The sequence below is a fragment of the Eptesicus fuscus genome, chromosome 12 (assembly GCF_027574615.1).
Source record: "Eptesicus fuscus isolate TK198812 chromosome 12, DD_ASM_mEF_20220401, whole genome shotgun sequence".
In the NCBI taxonomy this organism is placed as follows: Eukaryota; Metazoa; Chordata; class Mammalia; order Chiroptera; family Vespertilionidae; genus Eptesicus; species Eptesicus fuscus.
In genome coordinates, this window is record NC_072484.1 from 11,724,409 (window position 1) to 11,736,653 (window position 12,245).

Consider the following 12,245-nt stretch of genomic DNA (forward strand, 5'->3'; position numbering starts at 1 on the left):
ACACTGAGCATCTAGGTGAGGGAGAAAGACCATGTCCAGGGAAGTGGGACAGAGAGAGAAAACAGACACAATCGAATCCAGCTCTGCTCTAAAACAGCAAGTGAACTGTGCAAGACCTCCACCTAAACAACTGTTAGTGAAGAGCCCTTAAGCAAAGGCAGTTTCTATTCTGTTTAGGGGAGAAAGGCAATTTTATAACTAGAGGATAGGATGAGCCCAAGAGGTTATCTCAGGGGCAGAGGAGGGACCCTGGAGGTAGGTTACCAGTTCAATGAAGCAAGGAGAAATGGGACAATACCAAATACTTCTGCCACATTGTAAATCTGTCCCTGGGGTGGGCGTGAGGAATACAGTGGTTTCTAGAAGCCTCCAAACCTTAGCATTACAATGCAATCGAGCCCTTGCACTCCACTGTATTAACAGCTCTCCATCCAGTTCTTACTTTCTCCCCTTCAGAAAGAGGAGCATCACCCACCAACCCATTCTCCCTCACGAAGGACAGAGTACACCATCAGACTTTTCCCAGGTCCTAGGTGGCGGCAAATCCTAACACCCACGCTCACCTCTGTCAATGCTCACCGCTGTGGGGCCTGAACTAAACCCTCAGAGCAACAGGAGAGGCTACCGGGCAGCCTGGCCCCAGGACCCATACCTGGTAGATGGCTTCATCACAAGCATTCTGGAGGCCCAGGTTCACCATCGTGTTCTGCAGAGTACGGCCCATGTAGAACTCCAGGGAAAGATAATAGATGCGCTGAGAGAGCAAAAGAAAGCATCTTAGATCTCTCGTTCCATCTCCACGCACAAGCAGATGATGATGATGATGATGATGATGATGATGATGATGAGTGGAATCCTAAGAGAACCTACATAGGGGTTTCATTTATGTTAACCCAGAACTTACCGGCACATCCCCAAATGAACTCACTCCCTTCACCAGGCCTTGGCCACCTTCAGTTTTCCAAGGGCATCTTATGAGGGAACCCTTCTTTTTTTGTTTTTATACTCTTTTAATTTTTTTAATTTTTCAATTACAGTTGACATTCAATGTTATATTAGTTTCAGATGTACCACACAGAGATTAGACCTTTATGTATCTTACCAAGTGATTTCTCCCCTGCCATAAATCTAGTACCCACCTGGTGCCATACATAGTTATTACAATACTAGGGGCCCAGTGCACAAATTCGTGCACCATGAAAGGAACTGTGGGCCGCGAGGCTGTGGTAGGCACAGGGGTGGGTCTTGGCCCATCCTCTGAGCCCCCGCCTGGCCCCTCCTGCTGCGGCCCCCAGTCCCGTCTTCCAGCAGCCCCGCTCCCGCTGCTGCCACTCCAACACACTGACATCACCGGCCCTGCTCGCACCTCAGGAGCAGGGGGAGGTGGAGAAGCCCTCAGGAGTGATTGGGGCCAGCAGCCGCCACTCACACCCGCTGATGGCGCCAAGTGATCAGGACCGGTGCTGGGCACCGGCAGCGGGTGCGAGTGGTGGCTCCAGAGCTGGCAGTGAGTGCGAGTGGGGCCAGCGCCGGCAGCAGGTGCAAGCGCTGGGTGGGACTGCGGTGTGCAGGAACAAAGAATTTTCAGTAACCACCAGAGGCTCACCCCGACGACAGCGACTGGCGCCCTGCCTTGGTCTGGTGTCCCCACTCACCTGCTCCACCATCCCGCTGCGGCCAATGCCCACCATGTTCCGCACACGCCCCCCTGGTGGTCGGCGCACATCATAGCGACGGGTTGTTCGGTTATCCATCATTTGGTCTATTTGCATATTAGCATTTTATTATATAGGACTAGAGGCCCGTTGCACGATATTCCCTGGCTTCACTCCTGGCCGCCCAGGAGCCGGCACGTCCCTGTTCCCCCACCACCCGGGAGCCGGCAAGTCCTCGCTTCTGTCCAGAGCACCACTCCAGTAGCTCCCTCCGCAGCCCCCCTTCCCCTCATAGCAGGCGTCACGCCCCTCCCAGCCGCTCTGCTCTGCATATGCAAATTAACCTCCATTTTTGTTTTGTTAATTTGCATACTCACTCTGATTGGCTGAGGATGTAGTGGAGTGATGGTTAATTTGCATGTTTCTCTTTTATTAGGTAAGATTATTGACTATATCTCCTATGTTACACTTCACATCCCCATGACTATTTCATAACTGCCTATGTGAACTTAATAATCCTTCACCTTTGTCACCAAGTCCCCAACCACCCTCCCATTTGGCAAACAACAGTTTGTTCTCTGTATCTATGAGGTTGTTTGTTTCGTTTATTTTTTATTCTGTTCTTTAGATTTCACATATAAGTGAAGTCACATGGTATTTGTCTTTCTCTGACTGACTTATTTCACTTAGCATAACACCCTCTAGGTCTATCTATGCTGTTGCAAATGGTAAGATTTTATTCTTTCTATGGCCAAGTAATAGTCCATTGTATATCTTACTATATGTCTTCTTTATTCAGTCATTTACTGATGGGCACTTAGGTTGCTTCCATATCTTGGCAACTGTAAATAATCCTGCAGTGAATATAGGGGTACATATGTCTTTTTGAATTAGTATTTTGAGTTTCTTCAAATATATACCCAGAAGTAGAATTGCTGAATCTAAGGCAGTTCCATTTTCAATCTTTTGAGGAACCTCAATATGGTTTTCATAGTGGCTAAACCAATCTGCCATATGTTAAATGACCTAGAGACGGCCTTCACTTTTTAAAAACTGGGTTTATTTATTACACACAGGAAATATCACAGAAAAGTATAAAAGAAGCTCTTCAGCACAAACAGATGAAAAGAAGATCAACACACATATAATTTTCTAAAGACATCTTAGGCATTAATAAACGCTAACTGTGGAAATGAGGTTGAGCATCCATAGGTAGAGCCTTATTTTGCTCTTTACACACTGAGATGAATCTGAGAGATCTCCAACTTCTTTTCCCTCTCCTAAAAGAGTTTTTAGAGTCTGTTTGATAAAGAGGTCTGAACGCCTTGTATGAAAAGGAAAGAAAGAACTTTTTCTAACATTCAGAGAAAAAAACAAACAAAACAACAAAAAAAACTGGGGCAATTGCTTTCACCTTCACCAAGAGGAAGAACATGATTCTATAAGCAGAGATGGGGCATCCTTGAAAACACAGCAACGCTACTCTTGTCCATTAGATTCTGTCTGTGACCCCGTCTTAACACACTAGCAGCCATCTTACCGTGGCCAGGTGAGCAGAGAGTGGCTCCCACGCGAACTGCTGCCTCCCTGCTGGACAGGGCAGAGCTGGCCCTGACATAACACAGGGGTGGCCCCACAGGCTGAAGACCCAAGAAAGAGTAAGCATTTGGAGTCCAAGGGGCCGTCTGCTGGTGGGGGTGGGGGGGGGGGGGGGAGGGTTAGTTTTTGTTCTATTGAGGGTTTCAACTGATAGAGGACCACCCACATTAGGGCGGGTAACTGCTTTACTCAAAGTACACTGATATAAACGATAATCTCATCCCCAAAACACCTTCACATAAACATCCAGAATGATTTTTAAAAATTTTATTTTATTTTTTTATTTATTTCAGAGAGGAAGGGAGAGGAAGAGAGACATAGAAACATCAATGATGAGAGAGAATCATTAATTGGCTGCCTCCTGCACGCCCCCCACTGGGGATTGAGCCTGCAACCTGGGCATGTGCTCTTGACCGGAATAGAACCCAGGACCCTTTAGTCCACAGGCCAACGCTCTATTCACTGAGCCAAACCAGCCAGGGCCAGAATGATTTTTAACCAAATATCTGGGCACTGTGGTCTAACCAAGTGGAAATAGATTATTAACCAACACAACCTGAAAGAGAAAAGGCCAAATTGTCTTCTACGAAAACTCATGGCACACATTCAAATAGGCTTCTTAATCGCATAAAATGACGGTCTCACCTACTTGCACTTGGCAAGCTGTCAGGGTAATCAGCAACACAAAACTTCACCCATCATCCGCTTCTAGAAAATAACTTTGAGCTATCTGCTGTCAGGCTAACTTCACACTCACAATTAAAAACACATCACAACAACTGGGTGTGCTAAAAAGATTCCATTGGCTGGTCCAACCTCTGACTAATTAAAACAAAATCTCAGAAGTGGGGGTTATAGGCAGTGAAGGCTACAAATCACTGCTGTAGATCATCTTCCTTTAACTCCCAGGTCCAGCAAACCAAAAATTATTTGTATTCATTACAATTACATTATTAGAAATATTTAAGACATCTGTTTGGACACTGTGATAGCACTCCTTTTCCTTAATCTACCACTGAGATAACATATAAGAAAGAGCCATAGGAAACATTATTTCAACCGCTGCAGAGATAAAGACCATCCCATCCACTCACTGCAGTAGAGAAGGCCAGTTATATACTAAACTGACTATTCCATCCACTCACTGCAAGGATGCAGCAGCCCCGTAACACAGCAAACTGGCTATTCCACAAACGCATTGCAGAGATGCATGGCCTCTTACATAGTAAACTGCCTATTCCACCTACTCAGGCAGAAATGCTGTAGCTTGATTATATAATAAACTGACCATTCCATGCATTCACGTGCAGGGATGCATTAGGCCAGCTACATACAAAAATGGCTATTCAAGTGGGGGGTGGGGTGGGAGATATCTGTAATACTACCAACAATAAAAAATATATTTAAAAATAAAAAAATAATAAACTTACTATTCCATCCACTCACTAAAAGGGTGCCAAGGAACCTGGCTGTTTCATGCACTCATTGCAAATATATAGCAGGCCAAAGGACAGTCAACTGACAATTCCACCCACCTACTGCAGGGATACAGTAGGCCTGTTACAGAGTAAACTGGCTATTCCATCCTCACTGCAGGGATGCAAAAAGCATGTTACAGAGTAAACTGGCTATTCCATCCCCTCATTGCAGGGATGCAATAGGCCTGTTACATAGTAAGCTGGCTATTCCATCCACTCACTGCAGGGATGCAGTAGGCCTGTTACAGAGTAAACTGGCTATTCCATCCCCTCACTGCAGGGATGCAATAAGCATGTTACATAGTAAGCTGGCTATTCCATCCACTCACTGCAGGGATGCAGTAGGCATAGTAAACACACTATTCCACATGCTCACTGCATAGATACAGTAGTCATGTTACATAATAAACTGGCTATTCCATCTACTTAATAGAGGAATGCTGTTAGCTGTTTGCAAAATAACTGAGTATTCCATCTACTAACTACCAGGACAGGATAGTCAGGTTACTAGTACATAGGAAACTAGCTATTCCACCCACTCATCGTAGGGATACAGTCCATACAACATGATATTTTTAGTGTAATAAAAACAAATGCTTCGACTAGTACAGAAAAAAAGATGTAGAACACAAAATATTTGTAATATTTATAGTTATATTACTAAGTGGTGAGACTACAGGTATTTTTTTTCCCCATTTGGCTTATCTGTACTGTTAAATTTTTCCTCCAATGATCATAAGGACTTGCATAATTGTGTAAAAGACAAAAATAATAAATAAAATCACTTTAACTTAGTAAGTATATATCAGCAGGTTAACCCAGTCTGGAGGGTGGTGGTACAAGCCCCTGAGGCCATTCCTGGGGCTGGGGGTGTGGCTTTGCAGGATTTTTAAAATATATATATTTTATAGATTTTTTACAGAGAGGAAGAGAGGAAGCGAGGGGGATAGAGAGGTAGAGACATCGATCAGAGAGAAACATCGATCAGCTGTCTCTTGCACACCTCCTCCTGGGGATGTGCCCGCAACCAAGGTACATGCCCTTGACTGGAATCGAACCTGGGACCCTTCAGTCCGCAGGCGGACGCTCTATCCACTGAGCCAAACCGGTTAGGGCATGGGTTTTTATTGGGAGCCCACTTCCCTGGGCTCTGACCCTCCTGGGGCTTGTTTCTGGTCCATTACAAGCAAACATTTGCAGAAAAAGGAGACAAGGAGCTTATTTTCAACCTGAATTAGCGAGACCGAAGCACTTATTAATAAATTCCACTTTTTCTTTTTTTAAAGGGCCTTCCTGTCCAGAAGAGTCTCCTTCCATTTACAGGCTGCGGTTTCTTTAAAAGAGAAGGGTTTCCACCTGTAGCCAAGGCAGCCCATCAAAACTCAGAGCACTCACTGGAGATGACAAACCCGTTTTGCTCATGAAAGGTCATTTCCGTCATCCCTGAGCCCATCGCTGGCCTCTTCAGGCTCTACTGTAAACACACATCAGCTCTAACAGGAGCCCGAGTATGTTGGGGTGTGTCCCACGCCAGGGAAATGCCCTTGACTGTGCAAAGCCGTACCCTTGTCATCTGCTACACGGACAATAAGAATGATGTTGCGAAGCAGAGCTCTGCCATCAGCAGAGGATTCTGGGGGAGCCACTGCCTCCGGGCCGGTTTCCCTGGCAAAGTCAAGCCAAACCTTTGTTGTAATAACCTGTTTTAGCCACTTGGTGCCACTTCTTTCCACACCGCCTTGCATACTAAACATGAAGATGCCTCGTTGGTATTCCAACAAATCTGTTATTTTTACCATCTCTCTTTTAGAAAATGGAGTGGCCCAGAATATGTTTGGAAAAGCAACACACCTTACTCTTAGCAATTATTAAACATTTCTTACATGAAAATACTCTAAAGTACTATCAACTATCAACGGAACAACTGTTCCATGCCCAGGTGTACACGGCGAGTCAAATCTTTGCAAACGGACTCCTTTCCTTGGAGTGTCTCCTTTCCTTGCTAGCTTCCCCTGGACCATAGTGCAGTAGAAAGGACGAAATTCTCCACGGTCAAGAGAAAAAAAAAAAAAACCACACACAAAACTGGCCGAGGGGGCTGGCCAAGCCTATGATACACCGATCACGCTAAAGCTGTTGAAAAGTTACAGTTGATGAATGAAACAGAAATGCCGCAAAACTGCATATGCAATATACTTTTTAAAAATGTGTTCAGATATAGAGGAGTGGGAAAAGGACATCCAGCTATATTTTAATATAGATAAAAGTAACGGAGACTATCAATGACTTTTCCTTTGTGTGTTTTGTATTTTTCTACCGTAAACATACATTTTTTGCAAAATCAAAAAAGGGACAATGACTTCACCCCCGTGAACTGTAAGGTAAGTAGCAGCTGTTCAGGGGAGGTGTGGAAACCTCAAAGGCACGCCTGCTTCGCGGGCTCCTTTTTCTGAGCGTAGGGACCCCTCCTGCTTGAGCAAGCGCCTCCGACGGTTTTCTTCTCATCAAAAAGCCTATTCCCTGCGGATGACTGTGTCCACCCCCTCCCAACACATACAACACCCAGGCCTGGGTCCAGTGTCTTCCCTCTCACACACACAGAACCGCACAAAACCGGAGGTGGGAGGGGGGGCGGGGGGAGGAGGAAGCCTCAACTCTGCAGCCATCGCGGAGGCACACAGCCAGTGACAGACAGGCTGGAAAATTCCGCCGGGTTTCCCAGCCTCAGGAATTCGGGGAGCAGCGGACCAAGGCAAGGCCGGGCTCCTCGCGCAAGGGGCCTGGCGGCTCGGCCCAGAGCAGGCGGACCCCCGGGAATGTGCGCGCGTGGGGGCGGGGGCGGGGGCGGCCAGGGCCTTCGCGAGGCTCCTCTCCTCCACGACACGCAGGGAGCGGACCACCCCGATGGGCTGTGAGGGCGGACAGGGGGGACCGTGCTCAACTTAGATACACGTTCCGTAGGCAGCGGCCCCACTGGCCTCTTTTTGGGGAGAGGTGCGACGCTTCGCTGTTATTTCTCAGGGGCCTGTGGCTCAAGGAACCCTGCCCCAGGGCTTTCCTTCTCGGGGTAGGGCAGCGGAGCGGCAGGAGCGGAGCGGGGCCCCCGGTCGGGTCCCGGCCTCCGGGGGCGCCTCACCTTGGGGTCGCGCTCGTAGTAGTGCTGCTGCGTGCGGATCCAGCGCCCCACCAGGTGGTCGCGCACCGTGTGCGCCAGGGCGAAGTAGTAGTCGCGGGGCGTGGCCACGTTGCGGTCCTTGACCAGCGTGAAGTGCAGGTGCCGGTTGAAGCTCTTCCGCACCTCGGCCACGTCGCCCAGCCCCGCGATCCCGCGCACGCTGATCTGCTTTCGCTTTTCGCTGTCCGTCAGCGGCTTCGCCATAGCGCCGGCTGAGGAAGAAGAGAAAAGGGGAGAGCGGCCAGGAGATGCGAACACCGAGGATGCGGAGGCGGCTCTGGCGCCAGGGACTGCAGCTCCCCGCGCTGGCACCGACCGCGCCTGCGCCCTGCGCCCTGCGCCCTGCGCCGGGGGCGGGGCCGAGTGCGGGCCGAGGCAGGGGTGGGGCGGGGCCCTGGGGTGGGGCGGGGCCCTGGGAGAGAGGGCCCTCTGAGTGGGGTGTGGTCTCCCTGAGAAGTGGGGTCTCGGGGTGTGGCTTTAATTCTTGGAATTTGGAGGCGGCTTCCGGTTTCATAAATGAGAACCACCCTCAAAAGCTGGGGGGGGTCTCACCCCAAGTTGGCCAAGGCCGGCAGAAGTGGGAAACGACTGGATGAGCTGGACGACTCCAGGAATCGAAGCTGCAGTCCTGTTTGCCTCTATTCCCCCAGGCCCAGGGCAGATGGGGAAGAATGCGCTCCCCGCTCCTCCCCACCCCCACCCCACCCCCGCTTTTGGGATTTCTGGGGGCTGCGTCCCTCCCTGCCCAGGGCCCCCAGGTGCCCCCAGGCCAGAGTGCCCTGGGTGCTGGGCCATTAAAGGAAACCGAGTACACACTTGAAAGGCAGCCACCAATGCCTGCCCAGTGGGCAGACTCCTTTTGAGGCCCAGGGTGGCTCTGAAAATATCAGCTAAGAAGGTGAAAGTTTATACAGTAAACCCCCTAGACCAGTGATGGGCAACCTTTTGAGCTTGGTGTGTCAAACTTGGCCAAAAAACTGAGCATAACTCGGGTAGTGTGTCACTTTGAGGAAAAACATTATTTCGCAAATGTTTCATCCTCAGGAGCAGCAAATGTTTCATCCTCGTCATGCAGCCGCCTCAGCGGCCGCGTGTCATCAGAAATGGCTACACGTGTCAGTGCTGACACGCATGTCATAGGTTCGCCATCACTGCCGTAGACTCTGTAGACCTAGATTTAACAGACAAAATTTCCGATCCATATGTCACATGTGAAAATTAACACCCTATTAATTTAAAAATGCTCTTAACCAATATTTCCTTACAATTAAATTAACAGGTTGTTTTCTTGTTGTTATTAATTCACTGTTATTTTAAACAAATTTTATCAAATAGGCCATATGTTGGGAAAAAAACTAGTAATTTCGCCGACATAAGTAAATACTACATATCTGCAACTATAGTCAACATATTTAAATACAAGAGTCACTGCTTGTAAACAATATTCAGCGAATAATTAACAGGTGATCACACCGCATCATGCTCGGTAATTGTTTTTTTAAATGTGTTTTTATTTCAGAGAGAAAGGGAGAGAGAGATAGAAACATCAATGAAGAGAATAATTGATCGGCTGCATCCTGCACACCCCCTACTGGGGAATGAGCCTGCAACCTGGGCATGTGCCCTTGACCGGAATCGAACTCAGGACCTTTCAGTCCACAGGCCGATGCTCTCTCCACTGAGCCAAGCCAGTCAGGGCGATGATATGTTTCTATGTGGGCTAACCCACGCCCCAGCCGTGTGCATCTGTTTACTCCCAGTGACTGGTGAATGCATGCATTTACTAGACCTATGCAGTAGAAATTTAAAATTACTGTAATACATATAGAAAACTTTTCTGTGAAATTAAGCTTCATACATACTTAATTTTAATTACACAAACGTGTCTACATAAGTAAAAACAAGTAAACTAATTTGTCAATTTTTAAAACATACCCATTCCAGAAAACCTACTTTATTATAAAATGAACTTTTAGCTTTAACAGAGGCCCCCTGGCCCGAATTAGACTGTTTTTATGAAGGTTTTGCTGTACTGAGAGTGTGCAGTCCTCGGGCTGGGCGGACAGACACTGCCAGTGAGCAGGAGACAACTTTCTCCAGGGCGTGCTGTGGCCTTGAAGAATCACAATGACTCCTCCTCTGCGAGACCACCGCTTCCTCACCCACCGAGAAACCTTGTTCCCTAAATCACAGGCCCTTTAAATTAAGTCAGGATGAAGGCCACACCCCTCTCTGGCAGAGGATCTGAATCACAGAGACACAGCCTCCTCCAGTCCACCCCAGTGTGAGCTTTAGATAAGGGGTTTCTGGACAGAGCTTCCCACGTCTGCTTAACATGGTGGTTCCCAAGGAAACAGGGTCGGGGGCCCTCTTGGCACACAGCCCTGCCTTGCTCTGAGCCTGTGGGAACACTGCTTCATGTAATTATTAGGTCTGCACGGAAAGGAGCCAGGCCAAGAGACTTTGTGGGAGTTTCCGATATTTTATTTCATTCTCTCACGGTGAGCTGAGACCATTGTGTCAGTGTCAGCCCTGAGGGGGTGGTTAGGTTCTCTTCTATAGAGTATGCAATATAGGGTCAGGACGTGGGTGCTCAAGTTGGTCAAGCGGAGGGGAGGGCGCGAGTTAGGGGAGTCAAGAGTTAGCACAGGTCGGTCAGGTGAAAGGGAATTCATTTTACCTTGCTTCTGCAGGCGCAGACCGTCTGCCCTAAGCTATAGGAAAAGGTTTATAATAATACCAGAGGCCCGGTGCACGAAATTTGTGTATGGGGGGCGGGGGGAGGGGGCAGTGCCCTCAGCCCAGCCTGCACCCTCTCACAATCCAGGACCACTGGCTCCTAACTGCTCACCTGCCTGCCTGACTGGTCACCCCCAACTGCCCCCCCTGCCAGCCTGGTTGCCCCCCACTGCCCCCCCTGCCGGCCTGGTTCCCCTAACTCCCCCCCACCAGCCTGGTCGCCCCTTACTGCCCCCCCGCCCCCGCCAGCCTGGTCACCCCCAACTGCCCCCCACCACCAGCCTGGTTGCCCCTCACTGCCCCCCTCTGCCAGCCTGGTCACCCCTCACTGCCCCCCACCCCCAGCCAGGTCACCCCTAACTGCCCCCCCTGCTGACCTGGTTGCCCCACGCAGCCTGCTGTTCGGTCATTTGGTCACCCCTCACTGCCCCCCTTGCTGGTCTGGTCGCCCCACGCAGCCTGCTGTTCAGTCGTTTTGTCATCCCTCACTAACCCCCCTGCCGGCCTGGTCGCCCCACGCAGCCTGTTCAGTTGTCCATTCGGTTGTTTCGGTTGCAACGGTCGCTTAGGCTTTTATATATATAGATATATTTCAGAAAACATATCCAAGCAGGAGAGGTTAAGGGTAGTTCACCCTAACAGTAAGTTTCACCTACACCTGCCCTTTTGGCAAGCCCATAGGAGCTCTGTTTTTTCCTTTGGGGGAAAGAACGCTGTCGTTGCCTGATCCCTCATTGCAGCGGGTCAGAAACTGGACTTAGTGGAACTGCAGGTTTGCCTCTGGTGGTCTCAGGCTGCTGGGCTGCACAGGTTCCTGACTTACAGGGAGGTCAAAATTGCAGCAGGAGATGGCATGAATGTCCAGTGGCAGAAGGTTTCTTAGGGTGATGCTTCCAAGTTATCTTCTTTTGGGGGGGCGGGGGTGGGAATGGGGACATCAGGCTGGGCCTTTATTGGCCGGTATGCACCTGTTTCCTGTGCTGGTCACAGGCTTGTTGGAGCAGGTGGCTCCTCCCTTCCCATGTCCCTGCCCCCTTGCCCCCAACCTGGACACAGGAGTAGCTTGGGGCTCCGGGGACAGAACTGAGTCGAGTCCACAACATCCTGTCAGCTCAGGCAGCTTGACCTCAGGGTTGGGAACCCAGCATCAGAAACCAGAAAACGAGAGAAGAGGTTCGGGGTTTGATGGGGAGGAAGGGAGGCGAGTCTGCCCTCCTTCAAGTCCCTGCATGTGCTGAGGGCCAGGCAGAGCTTCAGCTCCTGCAGTGCCTGCAGGCCCAATGCCTGGACAGCTGATGGGAAGACAAACCACGAACCTGAACCTGTCACCCCTCCCTGCAGGCCTGCATCACCCCATTTCACAGAGGGAAACAGGCCCAGGGCCCCCCCAGCAAGGCCCCACCTCCCTCCTGGGCCACCTCTCCTCAGGCCTCCGTCCCTGCTGAGCCTCCTACGTGGCAGCCATGCCTGGGGTGCCAGGACCTAGACCTGCTTACCCCAAAGGCCGAGGCGGCAGAGGGACCCTGAGGACATTAATAAATAGGATGGGCGGTCCCTAGAGGCAGCTGGCCTGGTCCACCCGAGGGGCCACCACCGCCC

General features: G+C 49.9%; 1 protein-coding gene across 1 annotated transcript in view; it reads right to left on the reverse strand.

Annotated features, from left to right (window-relative positions):
* PYGB (glycogen phosphorylase B) overlaps positions 1–8,222 on the reverse strand; it is a 39,142-nt gene extending 30,920 nt beyond the window's left edge. Inside the window, exons 1-2 of the mRNA XM_008141153.3 lie at positions 7,869–8,222; positions 653–754 (exon numbers count right to left, since the gene is read on the reverse strand). Of these exons, the coding sequence (XP_008139375.2) occupies positions 653–754; positions 7,869–8,111 (345 nt within the window). The 5' untranslated portion in view covers positions 8,112–8,222. The remainder of the gene's footprint in view (positions 1–652; positions 755–7,868) is intronic.
* Positions 8,223–12,245: the final 4,023 nt, after the last annotated feature.